The following is a 23,515-nucleotide window of genomic DNA, read 5'->3' on the forward strand; positions in this document are numbered from 1 at the left end:
CTCTGCTTCTGCCCCTCCTCTCCCCTCCACTCCTGGTCTCTCTCAAATAAATAAATAAGATACTTTATTTAAAAAATAAAATTGAAAAAAATAAAATTGAGAAAAGAGTTATATAATATATGCATACTATATATGCCGAGTTTCTCAAAAAAATCTATTAAAATATTTGTTCAAATCTTGATTTATATGTTAACATGTAAAGAATTTTAACCTCCACAATGTTAAGTCAATCTGCCTTAAAACATGGCACATGAAGTTTTCTTTATGTTCTCATACAGCTTTTAATATTTTTCTACTTAAAGATCTTGTGAAGACTTTGTTAAGTTAGTTTCCATGTAATTTATATTTTTTGCTATTACTGTACTGTTATCTCATTTTCTGTTTTCTAGAAATAATAACTGTCCATGTAGAGGAATGGTACCTATTTTTGTAAGTTGACACCTAGCAATCGTGTTTACTCACTTCAATGTTCTAATAATTTATCTATTGATTCTTTCCATTCTCTGTATGGAAACCATCATGTTGTCTGCAAGTAATACACAGACTTACAGTAGAATTGTAAAATTCTCTGAGGTCAACCTAACCCTAATACCTAAACTAGAAAGGAAAAACAAACAAACACAAACTACAGGCTAGACTCACTTATGAATATAGATGAGAAAATTATAAATCAATATTAGAAAACTGAATCCATCGGTGCATTAAAAAATGAGACAACATGCTACATAGGGTTTATCTGAAGTACTACCAGTTTAAAGGAAAACATGTGACCTGATTGATGGATATCGCATAAATAATTATTAATGTTAAACAACTATTCTTAGTTTAAAACAAATAAACCAAAACCTTGCTACTTGGAGTAAACTAGGAAAAAAATAAAGGTCTTCTAACAAACTCCACAGCAAATAACATGCCTCATGGTAAATACCAGAAGGAATCCCACAAAACACAGTTAATGAGGATTCTCATTATCCCTGCTACTAATAAGTTTATTGAGAATTGTACCCATTTCACTAAGACAAAAAAACACAGAGATATAAAGATTAGGAAAAAAAAGAAAGTGCTACCTTGCAAATTACCTCCTCTGAATATACAATAAAATCAATTACATAACTCTCTGAACTTAGGAGTATTGAGTAAGTTGGCTCTATATGAGAGACGTCTACAAAGATCAACAGCCTCTTATATCAACCAGCAGTAATAATTACAACTGACTGAGAAGGAAAAGCACTCCCTGTACGAAAAAAAAATTGTTAAATATGTTGCAATGAACCTAATGAAATCTATATAAAAAATATGACTCCATTTTATCCAAGGGTATGAAAGAAATTTTATTAAATAGAAAAGCAAACTATTCTTCAATGAGAAAACTCAGTATTTTAAAAATACTAATTCACACTATATTTATCTATAACTTTGGTGTAGTCCCAATTAAAATATAAAATGAAATTTTAAGGAACTTAACATGTTGATTTCCAATTTTCTCAGTCAGGGAAGAATCCCACAGGACTGAGGATAAGGAAACAGGGACAAATGTGGCTGCAAAGGAAAGGAGAGTCAAAGGGTAACAGCTAGAGAGGGTTTGGTGATTAAGAAAGTTTTTTCAGAGGCTTTAAATGCTGATGGAGAAAAGTCAGTAGAGGGGGAGGAGCTGAAATTGAAAAAAATAGTAGCATAAGTTTCCTAAATAGCTGAGGAGTATGATATATTCCCCAAATTCATAACAGAATGAACGTTCAGACCCTTAGTAGCACTGTTTCAGAATATACAAAACAGAATTCTTGCTTAGGGTGGCAACATGAACATATTAACTAAAATCCTACCTCCAATCCCTTCCAAATTTTCACTGAAAGGACTAAGAGGATATAATGAAGGGGGGGTAATCAATCAGTGAAGGGACCATAGAAGGTTTGTGTTTTACCTGTCAATTACATCAAAATGATATTTAAAGATATAATGGATATAAGATAGGAAAAAGGAATACCAAACTATAATTTCCTGCAAGAGGCTGAAAAGCCTATCTGGGAGTAAGTGGAGAGTAATGCCAAGTCAATCCCTAATTAATCAGAGCTAGTTTCCCAGTCACCTTCACTGCACCTTCATTTGGTGCTGAAAGGAGGGCAAACTTATTTCCTACTGGCACCTAAGGGAAAATGACATTGTCCAAAGAAAGAATCCAGCCCCACAGCACAGATTACCAGCTAATGAAGGTGAGGGGCCTGCTGTGGTGATATCTAAAATAGGCAATCATGCCAGTTATAAAAGAGTATAGACTTAAGGCTATTTGAGCCACTTGAAAAAACTTTTGCTGGGAGAACATTTGCCAAAGCCTCTGAACGTTCATGGTAGTTTCTAAGGCTGGCTTCGGCCTGGGAGATAAACCAAATCCAGGGTGCATTGAGGTGACGATTCTGGAAGGAGAGCCTCCCTCCAAAGAGCTGTACCCTCAGAGACAGGGCAAGACAGACATCAATCAGCCTCCCCTACTGCACATACCCGGAGATTGCTTCCCTACTACTTCCCTATCAATTTACATTGACTGGTAAATGAATGTGTTCTGACATTACAAACATGACTAAGTATACTATACGTTGAGGCCACGACACTTGAAAAAGCAGATTATTTGCTAAATATTCTAGACCCAGAGATACAACAAAGATGTTGAGATGGGCAATGTTCCAAATGATCCCAAGCTGGAAAAGATGCAGATAATTACAATCACAAAATGGGCAAATAAATTACGGTAGACTCACACAATGTAATGAAAATTAACACAGCTATGAAAATTAACAAACTATACTACTTCGTTCAAGAACATGGATAAAACTCACAAATAAAATATTGAGTGAAAGAAGAAAGTCACAAAAGAAAACATACAGTGTAATACACTTTATAATCTTTCTCTAAACTGTAAGTGGAAATTTCTGTTCTCTTCTGCACATATGGTATATTTTGCAATTAACATTAAAAAGGAGGGCACCTTTTGGCTCAGTGGTTGAGGGTCTGCCTTCAGGTCAGGGCGTGATCCTGGGGTCCCAGGATCAAGTCCCACATCAGGCTCTCCTGTAAGGAGCCTGCTTCTCTCCCTGCCTGTGTTTCTGCCCCCCTCTGTGTGTCTCTCATGAATAAACAAATAAAATCTTAAAAAAAATTAAAAAGGAAACCAGGACAAAAATAAACAAAACTGAGAAGAGGACGATGAGAGCAGAGGAGGAGGAAGAAAAGGAGGAAAACTGAAGGCAAGGCACACAACTCTCTAACTTTGATTGTCACGACAAACACACAGAAACCTATCTTCTAGGCACCAAGACAATGCCTCTTGCTTTGGCCACTCCTAGCTCTACAGTTTTAATTTTCCTGACAGGTTTCTGGATCTTTTCAATGGCAAAGTAAAACCTGAGAAAATTGAGACTGTCTCCTTGTATGTGTTGGTCCTTCAAGTATCTGAAAATTGAGACTGTCTCCTTGCATGTGTTGGTGCTTCAAGTACCCACATGGTCTCTGACTAAGGCCACCTTGCTTCCCCTCCATTAAAAAAGAGACACCCCTCCGCAGATAAAATGAAAAACAAACAAACAAAAAAAAAAAAAAACAAAGATAATTAGACTATGGAAATAGTCAGCAGTGAAAAAGAGGAACCAAGCTGACAAGTCTGAGCATGTCTCACACCTTGGCCACCCCAAGTAAACGGACTTCTTGCCCTAAAGAGAAAAATCATTACAAAACCTCCAATTTACCTACTTAACAAGATTTAGGAGTACATTATGATTTATTAAAATAGAATATAAAATTACAAGAAAAGCATAATATGAGATTAGGAGATATTTTTCAGGGCTTGAAAAAGCATGATTGCTAATTTTTTTAAATGGGGGAGATTTGCCATGAGAAAAACACTGGCACAACAACGTCATACATGTTCAGGAAAAACTCTTGAACCTCAAAACAAATGACTCTGAACGGACAGAACTGATAGGAGAAAATATTAGAGACACAGAGGATAAATCAAGCACGTGAAATACACATATAAGAAGCATCCTTAAAAGAGAAATAGAAACACATTCTATTTTTGGTTTACTAAGAGCTTGTAGCAAAATGGATATTGAATTTTCATTAATGCTTCATTGGGACCTATGGGTATGATCGTGTGATCTTTTTTTCTTCTAGTCTACTGATATAAAAGTAGTTCATGGCATATTATTCTTTAAATATCTTGTGTGGTTTCAACTCAATTAAGTAAAAGAAAAACCTGCTTTGAACTAAAGAACTGGCTGAAGTTTTAGGTTGAAATGTTTCACTTCACTCACAACAAATATAATGGGGGGGAAAGGTATAATCTCATAAAACCTATAATTCTACGGATGAAAAAATAAATTCAATCCAGCATCAAGTATAAAGAAAAAATGAACCACAAAGGAAAAATAGAATCCTGTTGGCCTCAGATGTCTACTCTATAATAATAAATGCCAGAAAACAGTTTAGCATTAACTACAGAATCTTGAAAACAATCAACACACCAACATTTTCTATTTGGTCTTGCAAGCATTCATTTGAGAAGCCACTGAAAAACATTTCCAACCATATAAGAACTTAAAACCTGACAATCACATTTTTTTCCTTGAAAGGTATTCCAGATTCTACTTTCCCAGACTATAAAATAACTTTAAAATTGTCTTAAACTTAATAAAACGGAAGATAGTATAAAAATTGGCAGTAAGTATTGAAAACAAACAAAATTCCATAATCTAAAAATATCCAAATGGAATTAAGTACCACTGTCACTAATTTTTTCTTTTATTGAAGTATAATTAACATATAGTGTTTTAGTTTCGGGTCACTAATTATTTTTGCCAAGGAAGTTACAGAAACTATATCTAAAAACCCAATGATTCAAAACTGTAAAGGGCGATGGGAGACAACTAGGGTGTAGAAACATTCTCATCTTCTCTTTTTGAAAAATGAGGGGGTGTGGAAAATACTTTTGTTCTTGACATTGAAAGCATAGCTCTTTCCTCATTTATAAGCAGCTAAATGTAAATAATCATGTTATCATCACATCATTATATTTCATCTCATTTAATTGCTTTTGCCTTTTTTCATATGCTGACACCATAGACCAATACTGAATAATTATGAGGGCAATATCTTTGTCTTATTTCTTCTTTCAGTCAGATTCCTTCTGCTTTAAGTATTAAGAATGCTGTCAGTTGAGGGGTGCCTGGGTGGCTCAGTCGGTTAAGCCTCCAACTCTTGATTTGGCTCAGGTCATGATCTCAGGGTCTCCAGACCAAGACCAAGCTGCGTTGGGCTCCCCACTCAGAGGGGAGTCTGTTTTTCTCCCTCTGCCTCTGCCCATCCCCTACACGCACATGCTCGCTCTCTCCTGCTCTTTCTCTCTAAAATAAATGAACACATCTTTAAAAAAAAAAAAGAAAAAGAAAAAGAAAGCTGTCAATGGATACCTTAAATTAGGTACATTTATCATGTTCTTGGTTTCCCAAGAGCCTGTATCAAAAATGGATATTAAATTTTTATTAACGCTTCATTGGAAACTATGGAGACAGTTGTGACTTTTCTTTAGGTCTACTGTATAAAATATTATATTAGTAGATTTTATAAAACTACGTTCCTATTTATTCATAGCATATCACTCTTTTAATGTTATGTGAATCATTATTATATTACTGAAAATATAGTTTTACCTATATTTACAGGTGAAAGTGCCTATAATTTTCATGTTTTTATATTTTTGTCAGGTTTTGGTAGCAAGTTTATACTGCCTTGTAAAATGAACTTAGACATGGTCTATCTTTTAAAATACTCTTCAAAAATTTATATAACATGGGAGTTACTTCTTTAAAATCTGAACAAGTATGGCTTTAGAGAATTCTTCCACATTTTAGATTACTTCCATGATTATTATCCTACTTACATATTCTGTGTATTCTTGGATCTCTTTCTACAATTCCTATTTTTCTATGAAATGCCTATTTTTGGGACACCTGGGTGGCTGAGTGGTTGAACACCTGCCTTCAGCCTGAGGCGTGATCCTGGAGTCCCGGGATCGAGTCCCACATCGGGCTCCCTGCATGGAGCCTGCTTCTCCCTCTGCCTGTGTCTCTGCCTCTCTCTCTCTCTCTCTCTCTCTCTCTCTGTGTCTCTCATGAATAAATAAATAAAATCCAGAAAAAATAATTTAAAAAAAAAAAAAAAAAAGAAATGCCTATTTTTTTTCTGAGAGCAGGGAGGAAACCCAGGTAGAGCCTGGCCTAAGGAAGAGGCCCTTAGTTGAGGATCCAGAGACAGGAGTTCAGAGGGGAACAAGGCCTCCGCCACCCGCAGGCCTGAGGACCAGAGCCAGGCAGCACAAAGACCGAGAACTCCGGACATCTGCAGGGGGTCCCACCTGGGGATTCAGGCAAGCCCTGATGGGTGCATGTGCCTGAGGAAACAATCTGAGGCTGAGAAAAGCACCATCCAAAAGGATTAAGAACAGCACCTGGCCCACACACCAGGCTGGGAATCCTGTGTTTTGCCGCAGCAGTGGATTAGCCCTAGCCTGAGCACTACTCCACAGCTACCCCTAATTATGTAGCCGTCTGGGTCAACCAGCACTTGCACCCTTACAGAGCGGAGGCCTGCTTAATCTCATCTCTCTTGGGCACCCTTTGAGGCCTGTGAACACGGCTGTTTAGAAACACGTATAAAATCAGATGAGGAGTTCCACAAAGTACATCCCTCCCCCCAAGGCTCATAAATCTAGCTTTGTTGTTAATCCTTCCCAGAAAAAAAAAAAAAAGCAGCACAGAGGAGTTAATCCAAATATATTGGTTACATGTGGAGTGTTTACTCCACTGGAAATAATGAAAATAAATGAAGCAGTGTTATTATTGAGGCCATAAAGTCCATTTGGCAAAAACTAATCTTCTTAGTTTGCTATTTTAGTATATCAAAATGTTCATAATTTTTATGACTCCCTTATATCAGAGTATTGATGGTTCCTCAAAGTTTTGAGAAAGCGATTTTCCAATGTGTTATATAGTATTTTTGGCGTTCTAGTGTCAAAAATCTTTCACTGGACTTAAAAGAGGAAACACACAACAGCTTCCTCCAGACCCTGCTTCATTTCTGATCTTCCATTTTCCTTCTGTTCTAAAGTGCCAAAATCTGTTTTCTGCTACTGAGGTGAAATGTTTTCATTTGTACTCTTATACAGGAGTTGGGTTACAATTGCTAGTTTGTTCTTCTTCCCCCTCCCCTGGACCAAGAGATAAATATTCAAAGGAAGAGATCATCACTGGTGTCATTATCTGCATGTCCACCTTTCAGAATCTCATTTGCCCAGCCTGAAGTGTTGAATTATCTTTACTAAATGAACGAATGGAAGGCTGAGGACAGCTGCAAGCATGAAGAGGTTGCTTTTCACATGCTCTGTGCCCCTAATTCCTCACCAGCAGGTTGGACATTTTCTTGGAAGCCACTGAGCCTATGAAAAGTGGAATTGCATGTCCAGCCTGTCTAAATGCCCAGACCGATTACTACCCCAGGAACATTTCCCCCATAATTAAATATACAAATGGTTAGTTTTTCCAGGTCTGTAATTTTGGTAGAAACACCCAACATAGTATCTACTTTAGAAGGTTTAGAATCTCACCCAAAACCAGAATGAGGTCTGCAGAAAAAAGCTTATAACAATTAAATTTCCAGGCGGAAATGAAGGCTAAAACCATACTCTGCTGCATGTGGCCTCGATAATGAAATAAAACACAAATGAAAATAAGAATGTTGTAATGATTGAGTTCTCTGGCACAAATTCAAGTCTGGAGACAGAATCCTATTATGTATCTTGATGTTATTGGAAAAATAAAAGCAAATGGTATCATAATGTAATAGGGAAAGTAGGGGAAAGTAGGACATCTGTGAGTTTACAATCTCAAACCAAACAAGAATCAATGAGTTACTGCCTGAGAGGGAACTGGAGGACTCATGTGAGGGCATGACTGAACTTACACATGATAGGGAATCGAATACTAGGAAGGATTTATTTCAAGTTATATCCAGACAACTGCCACCTAAAAGTGGTCAGTTTGAACGTAGTGTGTGCCCCATGATTCTGACAGAGCCGAGCTTCTCTAGATTTGATACCAAAGATCACTATAGGATCTTTAAAAATATATACTTTATCAATTATAATTCAAGATTCATTGTAAGATTTCTCACTTCAAAAGAGCTATGATGATTGAGGGATACAATGCTAATTATAGGGGCACCTGGGTGGCTCAGTGGTTGAGCATCTTCCTTTGACTCAGGTCGTGATCCCAAGGTCCTGGGATCTAGTTCCACATCAAGTTCCCTGCAGGGAGCCTGTTTCTTCTCTGCTTACGTCTCTGCCTCTCTCTCTCTGTGTCTCTCAAGAGTAAATAAATAAAACTTTTAAGAAAAAAAGATGCCAATTGTAAAGAACTTAACAATCAAAATAATTAAGAATAGGTAGTAAGTAGCCAGCAGAATGCCACAACAGCCACCCAAGGTGTCCTCCTGCTTTATCCTTATTATCTTACCCTTGGAGAAGTATGAAGCATGAGTTTTAAAAAAGTACTAATATATTCGGTGAAACGAGGGATTGGTGGAGCTTTATCTCTGTTAAGTAATCTACATGCTAATTTTTAATATATTTCTTCTCATTAAATATTTTCTGCAATTTTGAAATGTGAATGCTTATTAGATGGGAAAAGAACATTCCCCATTTAGTAACTTTTCCTAGAAATTCAAGCTGAGAAACGAGCCACTTGGATTGACATCATAGGAACCTACCATCGTCCCTAGGCCTCACTTTCCTCATCTGTAAAATGGGTATAAAAAAAGTATCTACTTCCTAGGGTCACCGTGAAGAGTATATGAAGTAAATTATCTCAGTGCCTGTTCAGAGGAATCACTCAAAAAATATTAGTTATTTCAGTTATTATCATTGCAGCCAGCAAGAAAACTTAGAGATCGTATAGATCAAAATTATCTTAACCTCTATTTCTTTTCTTTTTAATTTGAAGAATATTAGGCTAACGGACTAAGTGACTGCATAATTTCCATTAATATTCTGATATTTATCCCAAGTATGTAAACCTCTTTTCTTTAATTGTATAGTTTCTTTACAGCAATAAGTTCCAATATGAATTTAGACTTAAACTTTATTAAAAATAAAATAGAATTGTAATCCACACATTCCTCAAAGCCCCACAAAAAAAAATTTTAGTATATTCTTAAAACTCATATTTCATGTTTCCTCAATGTGATAAACATATATGGGGGGGTGACTCCCTTGATTAGGTTATATGTCAAAGGTGATAGGCTGTCACCACTCTGATTATGGAGATGTCATACAGATGTTATTAAGACTAACGTTCTCGGGTTTACAACCCTCTAACCACTTGAAGATGAATTCTGTGAACATAATAAGTATATATGATAAATTCATAAATTTTTAAGGTTATTTATATGGAAACAAAATTTTAATCTTTATGCAATCAAATGTATCAACATATAACTTTTGATACTTCTGCTATTGGGCATAGAAAAATCTTCCCAAACTCAAGATTATATAAAACACACCTATACCTTCTAAGCTTTCTAAAGCTTCTGATTTTTATTTTTTTTATAAAGTTTTGTTTGTTTTGTTTTGTTTAGATTTATTCATGAGAGACACAGAGAAAGGGGAAGAGACATAGGCAGAGGGAGAAACAGGCTTCCTGTGGGGAACCTGATGTGGAACTCGATCCCAGGACCTCGGGATCAAGATCTGAGCCAAAGGCAGACACTCAACGATTGAGCCACCCACGTTCCCCAGTTTCTGCTTTTTAGACTCGAAAAGTTAATTTACCATTTCACAAGATGAAAAGAGTCCTGTGGGTGGGCAGTGATGATGGTAGCACAAGAGTGTGAATGTACTTCATGCCACTGAGCTAAACACTTAAAAATGGCTAAGACGGTAACTTATATGTATATTTTACCACATTTAAAATTATTTTAAACCCGTGGAAAAAGATACCAGGTTTGCAGTTACCAGAGGTGGGGGAATTGAAGGAAAGTGGTCAAACGGTATAAATTTCCAGTTATGAGCAAGTTACTAGGGACATGAAGCACCTGATGACCACAGCTAACACTGCTCTGTGACATACAGGAAAGTTGCTAAGAGAGTACATCCTGAGAGTCCTCATCACAAGGACAAAAAAGGTTTCTCTTTCTTTGCTTTTTCTTTTTATTGCATCTATATAAGATGATGGATGCTAATTAAACTTATTTCAGTGAACATTTCTCAACATGTAAGTCAGACCATCATGCTGTATACCTTAAATTTACAATGATACAGGTCAATTATTACAGAAGAAAACTGGAAATAATTTTTTTAGAAAAAAACCTTACCTAAAATAAAAAGCTAATCCACCTGGAAATTATTTTGGAGTATAAATGTATGTGTTTTTATCCCCAAAGTACTAGCCAATTAAATCAGCATTATTCACTGCATTGTCATTCCCTACCAGTTTGAATACTTGGATACACGTGGATGTATTTCTGGTCTTTCCAACTGTAGCCGATGCTCAGTATCTGAGTCAATAAAGAGTTCCAATTGGCCCTATTTCATTTTCATCATGCCCGGAAGGAAGGTTCAGGCACCACTCAGCCACATAGCAGCTGGCCCTGGAGCCCCGGGTTCTGGGTGGCAGGAGCCAGGAAGGAACCATGGAGCCACAATCCTTAAGCTTTTGGTGCCATCTAGTGGACTGCTTATGGCTTAACCTCTGTTCAAAGACCAGAAACCCTTGCCACCCCCGTTTCTTAATCCACTAGGGCAATTTTAATATAAAAGATGTAAGTCTTATCATGTAAAGGATGCCCCTCTGCCTCCAACCTTTCTCTTCAATCCATCTTTTAGATGCCAGGGACAGAACAGTCAACTGCCGCTCAGATCACCACTCCTGTCTTCAGAAGTTTCAACGGCTTCCAATTGGCAATGGAATAAAGTAGACGGAAATCAACAGAGAGGGAGATAAAAAATGGTAACAATCCTAAAATGAGGTACAAATAGGAAAAAAAAATGGACCCAGCCGTCTCTAAAATGTACAATATACAAGCACTGAAGAGGAGTTTCTCTGTTTCAGGGAAAAATCTTGAAATTCACATTCTCTGGAAAGCCCTCCCCTACTCAGAACTCCTTTGCTCCCTTAGCACATTGCCCTTACCTATCTCACAGCATTTAATATTCCTCTGCTTTGCACTAAAGGTAATTTAACACAGAACAATCTGCCAACCACACTAGACTGTGAGTGCCTTAAGGATAAAGACAGGAGGGGATCCCCTGGGTGGCTCAGTGGTTTAGCGCCGCCTTCGGCCCAGGGCATGATCCCGGAGTCCCGGGATGGAGTCCCACATCAGGCTCCCTGCATGGACCCTGCTTCTCCCTCTGCCTGTGTCTCTGCCTCTGTGTGTGTGTGTGTATGTGTGTCTCATGAATAAATAAATAAAATCTTTAAAAATAAAATTTAAAATAAAAGGATAAAGACAGGAGCTGGTTCATCCCAGATCCAAACAGCCCTGATACCTTTAAGAAGAGTGACTTTCATTTAAAAAAAAAAAAAAAAGGGATCCCTGGGTGGCGCAGCGGTTTAGTGCCTGCCTTTGGCCCAGGGTGCAATCCTGGAGACCTGGGATCGAGTCCCACGTCAGGCTCCCGGTGCATGGAGTCTGCTTCTCCCTCTGCTTACGTCTCTGCCTCTGTGTGTGTGTGTGTGTGTGTGTGTGTGTGTGTGTGTGACTATCATAAATAAATAAAAATTAAAAAAAAAAGAAGAGTGGCTTTCTCCAGGAATGTGATATAGACTTTGAAGGGCAGCTAATACAAATGCACTACGTTCCAGGGCATCAATCCCAAAAGTTAGTCCATGCCTGCTTCCCAGTTTCCACATTTTCCCTGTTAAGTTTTTCTTCTCAGTTTGACCTCTAACTGAATCTCCTACTTTCTGCCTTGGTTGATCCACATTTTGGCATTCTTCTTTTGTGCGCTCCTGGCAATCAACCTCAAGGTATGCCTTCTTAAATTAATATGTTAGTGATTTGTTCCTTTACCCTTACCCATATAGCTTAAACTTCCAGCAAAAACTACCTCAATGTCAAAAAAGAATAGCCATAAGAAAACCACAGTTTCTATTTAAGAAGAACTTATGTGCTACATGCTTTAACATATTGTCTCATTTAATTTTCCCAGCAATGTAGCTCTTACTCATCTTTCACATCTGAATTCAATCATCATTCCCTTAAGGATGCATTCTCCAACATCTTGTACTACACCAAACCTTTATTACTATAGTATCTCATAGCACTAGGCAGCTCTCTCACAATGCTTATCACAGTTAAAATTTTGCATTTTTCAACCCAAATCTATCTCTTTTGAACATTAATCTCCTGAGGATTAATGATATCTACTTTTGTTCACCACCGTGTCTCTCCATTGGTTAGCTAAGAGATAAGGATTAATTTGTCCAAAACTAATCCCCAGCAGATTGGCCTCCCAGAGATTGGCCTTATGCAGAGTATCAGTGGAAACTGGGTAAGACTTAGTTTTGAAAGCAATCAATCATGGTCAGCTGCACAGCTTGGACCGCAGTGGCCCCTACAGCTATGATGTTAGGAAAGGGCTAATCCTTTCCCAATCATGAATGCTGATGTAGCAAATCCTACTGCTAGTTGGCTATATCATACAGCTTCAATTGTAAGACTTTGGTCCCATTCCCCCAATATCTAAGAGGTGTTATGCAGAGTAATATCTTCACAGCCATAATATTATACCACCATTTATACTCTACTGCCCCTCCTTTCTCCAGTTCTTGATATCTGGGCTGGTCAAAAACCCTTACCAGGAATCTCAGTGTCCCATTTTTTTAATCAGTCTGAAGTAGGCAGATAGGTTTTATTATTAAGATCTTGACTCCTTCAAATCCCATCCATGAGTAATGAGTAATGGCAGGGTTAGAGCTAAAGTTCTGTCATGACATATTACTACTATACCTTAATCCTAGATTATTCCAGCTGGTACTTTTCTCTATTATGCAACTCAAATGTCCCAGAGCCCAAACACAGAAGTTCCTCTCTCAAAGCTGATGTTTAATTAGAGGAATTAATATTGTTAAAATGTCCATATTACCCAAAGCAATCTATATATTCAATTCATTCCCTATGAAAATATTAAATGCATTTTTCACAAAACTAGAACAAAAAATACCAAAATTTGTATGGAGCCAGAGAAGACCCTGAATAGCCAAAGCAATCCTAAGAACAAAATGGTAGGTACCACAATCCTGGATTTCTAGATATACTGCAAAGCTGTGTAATCGAAACAGTATGGTTCTGACACAGGAACAGACATTAGACTGATGGAACAGAATAGAGACTCCAAAAATAAACCCACAATTTATGGTCAATTAATTTTTATACAATGGGGGAAAGACAATTTCTTAATAAATGGTGTTGAGGGGACACCTAGGTGGCTCAGCGGTAGAATGTCTGCCTTTGGCTTGGGTCATGATCCCAGGGTCCCAGGATCAGGTCCCGCGTTGGGTTCCCTCGGAGAGCTTCCTTCTCCCTCTGCCTGTATCTCTGCCTCTCTCTCCGTGTCTCTCATGAATAAATAAAATTTTTAAAAATGGTGTGGGAAAATGACAACTACATGCAAAAGAATAAAACTGGACTACTTTATTATACTATACACAAAAATAAACTCAAAATGGACTAAAGACCAAATGTGAGACCTGAAACCATAAAAATCCTAGAAGAGAGCACAGGCAGTAATTTCTCTATCAGCCATAGCCACCCTTTTCTAGATATGTCTCATAAGGCAAAGGAAACAAAAGCAAAACAAAAGTATCAGAACTACATCAAAATAAGAAGCTTTTGCACAGCAAAGGAAACCATTAACAAAATTAAAAGACAGCATACTGAATGGGATATGTTATTTGCAAATAATATATTCAATAAGGGGTTCATATCCAAAATATACAGAGAACTTATATAACTTGATACCAAAAAACCAAAAAGTTTGATTAAAAAATAGCAAAGGACTTAAATAGGCATTTTTTTTTCCAAAGAAGACATCCAGATGGCAAACAGACCCAGGAAAAGATGTTCAACATCATAATCATCAGGGAAATACATATCAAAGCCACAATGAAATATCACCTTATACCAGTTAGAATGGCTAAAACCAAAATGACAAGAAATAACAAGTGTTGGAGATGATGTGAAGAAAAAGGAACCTCTGTGTACTGTTGGTGGGAATGTAAACTGGTGTAGCCACTGTGGAAAACAGTATTAAGATTCCTGAAAAAGGGGCACCTGGGTGGTTCAGTGGTTGAGTATCTGCTTTCGGCTCAAGGTGAGGTCCCAGGGTCCTGGGATCGAGTCCCATATCAGGCTCCCTGCAGGGAGTCTGTTTTCCCCTCTGCCTATGTCTCTGCCTCTCCGTGTCTCTCATGAATAAATAAATATTTTTTTTTAATTCTTGAAAAAAAGAAATACCATATGATCCAAAAAAATCCACTATTGGGTATTTACCACCCAAAGAAAATGAAAACAATAATTTGATAAGATATACACATCTCTATGTGTTTTTTCTAAGATTTTATTTATTTATTCATGAGAGAGAGAGAGAGAGAGAGAGGCAGAGACATAGGCAGAGGGAGAAGCAGGCTCCTGGCTGGGGAACCCTATGCAAGACCTGATCCCAGGACCCCTAGGATTACGCTTTGAGCTGACAGCAGTCCTTCAACCACTGAGCCACCCAGGTGGCCCCCCAGGCCTGTATGTTTAAAGCCAAGATATGGAAACAACCTAAGTGTTCATCAACAGACAGATAAGATATACATGCAATGCACACAAAAATGCACATGAGCACAAAGGAACAATGCACAGCCATTAAAAAAAGGTAAGACCATGCTATTTGAAACAACATGGATGGACCTAAAGGATATTATGTTAACTAAAATAAGTCAGACTGAGAAAGACAACTGCCAGATGACTCCATTCATAAGTGGAATCTTAAAAAGCAAACAAACAAAAACCACAAATGAATAAACAAAAAATGGAATCAGGCCTATAAATAAAGAACTGATGGTTGCTAGAGGGGTGGGAGGCTGTTGGGCAAATAGGTGAAGGGGAGGGGGAGATACAGGCTTTCAATTATGGGATGAACAAGGCACAGCATAAGGAATATAGTCAATGATACTGCAAGAGCATTGTATGGTGATAGATGATACCTACACTTGTGGTGAACAAAACATAATGTATAAATTTGTCAAATCATTAAGTTGTACACCTAAAATTAATGTAACATTTTATGTCAACTATACTAAAAAAGGGGGAGGGGCAAAAAAGTAAAAGAAAACTAGAGTCCCAAGTAGGATGGGGGTGGGAGGAAACCAATGACTAACCCTGTTAGATACATGTACATTCCCCTAGTCTGCATCTGGGCAACCACCACTGTGATTCTTCCTTAATGAACACGACTTCGGCAGCCAAGTATATGTGCCACTGTGTTGTTTGCCTTGGTCCCAGATTAACACGGTGCTTGACATATGGTGGGTATTACTTAAGTATCTGCTCATCATTGGATTTAATGAGTAAGTAGATGGACAAACTACCTCATGAGTGAGCACTCTCATCTCTGTTTCATAGGTAAGGGAAGCAAAGCAGAGAGCTGTAAACTAGCCTGACCAAGATCACATGTTTAGTAAGTGGTGGATACAGGATTTGAATTCAGGTCTGCCAGATTCTGTGCCTATTCTAGATCAATACACACTACTGGAACTCAGGGACTTCCTGAGGTGGACTAGACCCTGGGTCAATTGTAAGTAACAATTTACAAATAATAGCCACAATAGCCACAATAACAAATAATAGCCACACGCTTTAAAATTCAGGCACTGCATTAGCTATATTATTTATGACATAAAGTGAAGTCTAAGCTAATTATACCAGAGAGTAAGAATTCTAAATCCTACTAGATTTGAAGGAAAAAAGGTCTTGATAAATTTATCACTTCGGTTTGGTTAGGAATGGGACACTGAGCCTACCAGTCAAAGTCACCCTCTCTGTCAAGAAGTACACAGGGGATCCCTGGGTGGCTCAGCTGTTTGGCGCCTGCCTTCAGCCCAGGGCGTGATCCTGGGCCGAAGGGGATCGAGTCCCACATCAGCCTCCCTGCATGGAGGCTGCTTCTCCCTCTGCCTGTGTCTCTGCCTCTCTCTCTCTCTCTCTCTCTCTCTCACTCTCTCTCTCTCTCTGTCTCTCATTAATAAATAAATAAAATCTTTTTTTGAAGAAGAAGAAGTACAGAAGGCAGAGGCAAAGTGGGAACTGTAAAAAGTCAAATATGTCTCCAAGACTTCAAGCTGGGTGAATACACCTTGAAGATAAATACATTAACACTTTCAAATTGAACTCTCTGAAGATTTCTAGTACATAAATAATTTTACTGGTTAATGGCAATGATAAATTGCAAAAGAAAGTCTGTGCTACTGCTATATGCAGAGCACTGTGGTACTACTATTGAATTAGCCCCCCTACAAGTCCAGTCACTGTGCTGCATACTTTACATGAATTATCTTATTTTAAACTTTCAAAATAGTTATATCATCTCTATTTCCACATGAAAAAAACTGAAGGTCAAAAATTTTAGAAATCTTGCCCAGGACCACCTGGGTAGCTCAGTCAGTTAAGCATCTGACTTTGGCTCAGGTCACAATCTAGGGGTCCTGGGATGGAGGCCCACGTGGGGGCTCCCTGCTGAGCAGGGAGTCTGCTTGTACCTCCCCCTCTCCCCTGTCCCTTCCCCCACTTGTGCTGTCTCTCAAAATCTTTCTAAAAAATTGTCCAAGTCACCTAAATAACAGAATGAAGACTCATACATATGACCAAGATTACCTTTTTACTATAACAAGCAGCCTCCAAATATTACAAGGAAGCTTATTCTTTCCTAATGCTTTCCCTAAGAATTTCATAATACATCCTCACATTTTTTTCATTCTCCTGGAACATTTTAGTAAATATGATAGTGGAACGCCTTCCACAGAGTCATCACTGCTTTGTAGTTGCTATAGTTTATTTTTTGTACTTGATTCCCATATTAAATGTCACCCTCAAAATATTTATACTCAGAATAATTTTTAAAGAGTTCTTAGATGTGCCATACTGTAAGAGAAGTTAGCTTCAGACATCACCACAAACATATGAATTCTGAAAGAATTCCCACTACCACTAGATTCCACAGCACAGCAAAAGCAATACCATCTGATTCTGCTTGGTGAGTTCTTAAATATGCTTGAGTCCAGAACAGAGTAACTGTCCCCCAAAAGGAAATTTCTGTACAAGAAGGCAAATCACACAACCTTTTTAAGGTAAAGGCTAAAAGGGTGGCAGCATGAACTCCAATGATCTAAAGGCTGAGAGATGTTAGGGGTCCCAGGTAGAAGAAATATAAGCAGGAAATACTTCCCCATCTTATCTGGCCTGCAGCAAGGGAAAAAGGGGAGCTACTGCCCTCTAGGAAAGAGGTCTACCTCCAGCCCTCCATAGAGTCCCAGGACCCACAACAGGATGCAGGATGCAATCAGAGATGGAAGACATTCAGGCCTCACCTGGTGGGGGACAGTCAGTAATGCTGTCAGTAGCCACATGGATACTTTCGATGCTCCTGGAACCCTGTTTTGGACAGAAGGAATGTGGAGAGAGGGTCTCAGGAGTAGACTGAGCCAAACTCAAGATAGAAAACACAAAGGCTTGGGTTATGAGATGCACATTCTTTAAACTGCCCCCAGTGGGTAGGTCCTGTGAAATACCTGGCATGATCTTTTTCTCATCACTATGAAAGCAATTATAAACAAGAATTATCAATTGCTAGATCTCTTACATGTTTTCCTACAAAAATAGCTTTATGCATTAATTTCCAGTAAAGAAGCACTGGGGCTGCTCTACTGTGTATGTGCATGAGAAAGCCAAAACCTTTGTATGCTATGATCTCTTGAACTCATCTAAGCTCTGCAGGAGACTTTATTTCTAAATGTTTTCTTTTTAAAAAGTTATTAAGGGGCAGCCCGTTGGCTCAGTGGTTTAGCGCCGCCTTCAGCCCAGGGCCTGATCCTGAAGACCCGGGATCCAGATCGAGTCCCACACTGGGCTCCCTGTGTGGGGTCTGCTTCTCTCTCTGCCTGTGTCTCTGCCTCTCTCTCTCTCTCTCTCTCTCTCTCATGAATGAATAAATAAAATCTTTTAAAAGATAAAATAAAAGTTATTAATAGTTCAATATTCAGGAGGTTACTCTCCAGAAATTGGCATTTTTGTTAATTGAAAAAAAATTTTCATCGCTATTATGCTTCTGAAAGAATGTTAAAGGGAAAAACTACACTTTCCTCTAAGATTTGGTCCTCAGATATGCAAATCCCATTCTTGAGGTTATGGTGAGCCAGCTGTGAGCAGTTTATGACAGGAGGTTCTATAAACTGAGTCAAATAGAATAAGGCATCACCCATAAACAAAGCCAAGAGGGACAGTTATTGTCAAAAGAGTATTATATCTGAAAGACAGTTTCAGTATAATAACTAACATTTTTGAGTAGCCATTATATGCTGGCTCTGTGCTAAGCTCTACTTTTCATGTTAGAGATTATAGTATGAAATATATCAAAATTATAGAATACTGGAGATGCTAATGTACAGACACAAATTTAAGATGCTAACATTGTCATTTTTGCTTAAAACCCATCTGTTAAACAGAACACTGCAGATTCAGCTAAAGCCCACTCATCCCACCTTCCTTTCCTCACACAAAACTTACCAATTTTACGGTGTATCACTCTGATCATGTATTTTTTATTACACCTGTATTTATTCAACTTGCCTTTTTCACCCAACAAATATTGTGATATTTACCTAGATTGCATTTGGATATGGTCGATTCTCGTTAGCTTCTACATTGAACTTCATTATAAGAATAAACCTCATGTTGATCCACTCCAGGTAGACCTTCTACTTTTTAACATTCCAGGAGTGCAGTTAAGACCCAAACTCGTGCAAATCTCCTGTGTACATGTGCAAGTTTCTCTAGGTCCTCTCCTTGAAGTGGAATTTCTGGGTCATAAGGTATGCACCCTCCAACTTTGCTAGGCATTGCCAAAATTATTTCCAGTGATTATGTCAATTTATACCTCTATCAGAAAGGTATCAGTCGTTTGGGCACCCCCCCTTTTTTTTCTTGGGTGTTTTCTTTCTTACTGGTTCCTAAGCATTCTGTTGGAAGTTATTTCAATGCAAATAAATTCTTCCAATGTATGGTTAGATATTTCACTGTTAAGTATCCTATCATAAAAAAATCTTAATAACGTGGAAAATTCTATTAACATTTTCCTCCTAGGATTGTGTTTTATGTCTTAAAAAGTTCTCTACCTCAGTGTGATACATTTCTTCTTTATTTTCTTCTAAGTATTTAAAAAAATCTCCTCTTCAGATTTATATCTTCAAACCATCTAGAATGTATTTTTGTGTATGCTGAGTTAGGGAATCTCATTTCTCTTTTTGCAAAGAGATAGCCATCAAAAACAAAAAAAAGTCCATCCTGTCACCAGTGACTTTCAAAGTTACCTCTGTCATATATCATGTTTTCATATGCAAGTGGGCCTGTTCCTAGGCTCACTATTTTGGCTCTGTTGGTCTGTCTATCCTTGTCTGTCGATATCACACAGCTTAAATTACTCTAACTTTGTAAAAAATTTTGGTATCTGGTGGAGTGAGTCCTTTCTAATTATTGCTTTTTTCAGAATTGCTTTGGCTCTTCTTGCTCTTTATTTCACTATATAAGCTTTAGGATTATTAGACTAAAACTCCCATTAGTGTTTTTTTCTTACCTGTTTCTTCATCATTTGTTTGTAGTGAATTGAAGCTTTTGTTTTGTTATGTGGCTGGTTGGCCAAATCTTTTATTTAGTATTCCATCGTTGATCACACAAATAAATGGGTATTATTGAGAAAGAGAAGAGAGCTGTGTGGAAAAATCATGTTGTAACTTCATTTGAAGTTGTATTGATTTCCAAATTAATTTGGTGAGGTTGAGAAGAGTTATAATAAAAAGTGTTTCCCAACCATGACATGATACAAACCTCCCATTTATTTAGTTCTTCTTGTAGGTCCTTTAATAAACATTAACAATTTTTCCATAAAGCTATAACACATTTTTGCCAGATTGAGTCCTGGACTTTTTTTTTTTTTAAGCTATTTCTTGCATTTGATCTTCTTGGCCACTAATGCAGCCTCTCCTATAAATCCCCTACTTTATTATTTTGTCAAAAAAAAAACTGTATTTTTAGAGTTGTGTATGTGAGTGTGGTATATTCAGATCTCTAGTACTTTGTTGTTGTAGTTCAGGTGCTCATCTGTTTTCCTCCAGCAATTATTATGCAGAACATGAATCCTACTATTTTAACCTGATCCTTTTTTCTCTGGCGGCTAGAGCTCCTTGCACCTTGAGGTGCAATTACCTCTCTCTCTCTCTCTCTCTCTCTGATAAACCAGGAAATTCCACAGGTGCTAACTGGAAAAGGTGTTTCTTGCCTGAGCTTGGGGTGGAAAGAAGAGACTGTTCACTTTCCCTCCTGAGGCACTCTAGAGGGAGCCTCTCTGATCTCTGTTCAAGTCCTTCTCCCCACCTTAATAGAACTGAACCCTCAACCCATCCCCTGGCCTCCTGTGAAGAGACCCAGGTCCCTCACACCAGGATGAAATCCTCAGATGTTGAAATGCCAAGCTCTCTCAAGAATTCTCTGAGCTTCTGAGCTCTGATGCTTCTCACATTTGATTCCTCCACCCCTAGGGGTAGAAGTCTAATTCTCTCCAAAGGAGCCAGCAGCCAGCCCTAGAGCCAAGGGCAAGTAGCTTGGAGTTAGGAATGAAAGCCCTATGATCCCCAAATCCACTACCGTATTTTCTACTTGTTTCTTAGTAATTTGTTGGTGGTGAAAATAAATTCTACTAATTGATGTTTGGGATTTTTGCAGCTCTGTGGTTGGTTGGCCACATCTTTAACTTAGGATTCCATTCTTGTTCAACACATATGAACAGTATTTTGGGGAGAAAGGGAACATGAGGTCCTGCAGATTCCCAAAGTAAAAGCAAAAACAAAATAAAAAACAAAATATGGCCAGCATTGTTGACTTGCCTTTTTTTAGACTTATAGAGTGAACAGAACTTTCTTTACGCATCTAAGTGATTTTTGCTGTTGCTGCTGGTCACTTTTTTTTTTTTTAAATACTGGGAGCACTGAGCCCGGATTTGAAAGACACCCTGCAATCTTAAGAGTGGCATACACCAATTCCCTCCCACTGGTCCCCCCCAAAAAAATCTAGTTGGTCTGTATTAATAGAAATGATCCTTCTTTCCGTTTTTGGCGGGCAGATGTTTGTAAACGGTTTGAGAACTGTCTGTCTCATTTATCAGGAAAATTGAGGAGGGAGGAAGCCTTTGGAAGGATTTTTACTTGGAAATATAAGAAGACCAGTACGCGGGTTCAAGTCATACTTTTAACACGAGCTTGTTGAAAGAAACGTTAAACAATTCCAAAACGTTAAACGAGCAATTAAACGAGCTTTAACTTCTTCCTCCCGAAAAGCACCAAGGTTAGGGAGAGAAAGCTTAACAGAGAACGCTCAAAAGGTAAAAAAAGCAACTCTTGCTGGCACGAGTCCTTGGGGTTAGAGTTCACCATCGCACAGACTCTTCTTCTCTTTCCGCTAGTTTCTCGGAAAACGGAACGTGGGTCGTCGGCAGCGGGCGCCTAGTACCTGCTGCGGCCTCCCCCCCTCTCGGGGCGGCTTCCCAGGCGGCCTCCGCCCCTGGGGACCCTGCGGCCCGAGCGGCTGTAAGACTCGCGCGGCGGGGGGCACCCCCTCTCCAAGGACGGGGAGAGCCCGCGGTCGGCCCTGCCCACCCGGTCGCGGCCCCGCGAGTAGCGGTCGCTCCGGCCGCCGCCGCCGTAAGTGTCGCGGCCGCCGCCGTACACGTCGGGCGAGCAGCCCCGGTATTCGCCGTAGCGGCCTCCTCCGCCGTACGAAGGCGGGGGCCCCCGCGCCGCCGCGGCGCCGCGCGGATCCGCGTAGCTGTCGAAGGGGTCTCGGTAGGAGCCTCCGCTCGGATGGTCCGCGTAGTCGCGGTCGCGCCCTGCGTAGCCGTCTCGGTCGCCGTAGCCTCTCGACGGACAGTCGTCCCGGGCCCCGGCGTGGCCGTAATCGCGGTAGGCGTAGTCTCGCGGCGAGGCGGCGAACTCGCGGGGGTCGCGGGCGCCCGGGTAGTCTCGGCTCAAGTAGCCGTCTCGGGGCGAGTAGCCCTCCTCCCGGGGGCCCAGGTAGGGGGCGCGGCGCGGCGGCGGCGGCTCCCGGCGCGGCGGGCCCGCGTAGCCGTCTCGCCCCCGCGCGGCCGGGGCCCGCCCGCGCATCCCGCCGCCGCCGCCGCTGCGAGCCGGGCCCGACGGCGCGGCCCTCTTGGGGGGCGGCCCGGGCCTGCGCGGCGGCGGCGGCCCGCGCTTCAGGGGCATCGGGGCCCTGGAGGGCCGCGGGTCGAAATCCCCCGCGTAGCTGCCGTCGTCCGCCGGCCCGCCCCGGGACGGAGGCCGCCGCGGGCCGCCGCGGGCCCCGCGCAGGCCCCTCAGGCGGCCGCGGCCCCGCCGCCCGCTCTCGAACGCCGGCTTGGTGGCCTGGGCCACCTTGATGGCCTTACCATCCAGGGACTTGCCGTTCATGTCTCTGGCGGCGGCCTTGGCGTCTGCGGGGCTTTCGAAGGTGACGAACGCGAAGCCCCGGGACTTGCTGGTTTCTCGGTCTTTCATCAGGAGAACCTCGCTGATGTGGCCGTACTTGCCGAACGCGGCCTCGAGGCCCTTCTCGTCGGTTTCGGGGTTGAGGCCGCCGATGAAGAGCTTCCCGGGGCGATCCGCCTCAACCATGTCGGCCGGTCGAGGGCTCGGGCTCGGGCGCGGCGGGGGGCGAGGGGCGCTCCCCGACGGCGACGGCGACGGCGACGGCGGCTCCTACCGGTCGGGCGGCGCGTCGCGGCGGAGCCCCCGCAGCGCAGGCGGAGGGCTGAGGCGAGCCTCGGCGGGTGCGCGGCCCGGGGCTCCGGTGGTGATTGGCTGCCGGGCGCGGGGGGCGCCGGGGGGCGCGGGGGGGTCCGAGGTGGGTCTTCCAGCTTCCGTTTCCTGACCTGCCCCGGGAAGCTCGGTTGCGCAGTGAAAAGCCGTTAGGTTAAAAAAAAAAAAAATTTTTTTTCCCCATCACTCTTGAGGAAAAAAATGTTTTTAAAGATTTTTTTACTTATTTATTCATGAGAGACACACGGAAAGAGGCAGAGACACAGGCTGAGGGAGAAGCAGGCTGCCTGCCGGGGAGCCCGACGGAGGACCGCACCCCGAAGGCCCCCCACGCCCCCATCACGACCTGA

General features: G+C 40.7%; 2 protein-coding genes across 3 annotated transcripts in view; both read right to left on the minus strand.

Annotated features, from left to right (window-relative positions):
- The window catches only part of NLRP14 (NLR family pyrin domain containing 14), a 125,587-nt gene that overhangs the window by 37,826 nt on the left and 64,246 nt on the right, over nt 1-23,515 (minus strand). The window lies entirely within an intron of this gene.
- Nucleotides 21,858-23,021, minus strand: RBMXL2 (RBMX like 2). The gene has a single exon (XM_072727432.1). The coding sequence runs from the start codon at nt 23,019-23,021 to the stop codon at nt 21,858-21,860; it is 1,164 nt and encodes a 387-aa protein (XP_072583533.1).

The sequence above is a fragment of the Vulpes vulpes genome, chromosome 11, assembly GCF_048418805.1.
Source record: "Vulpes vulpes isolate BD-2025 chromosome 11, VulVul3, whole genome shotgun sequence".
In the NCBI taxonomy this organism is placed as follows: domain Eukaryota; kingdom Metazoa; phylum Chordata; class Mammalia; order Carnivora; family Canidae; genus Vulpes; species Vulpes vulpes.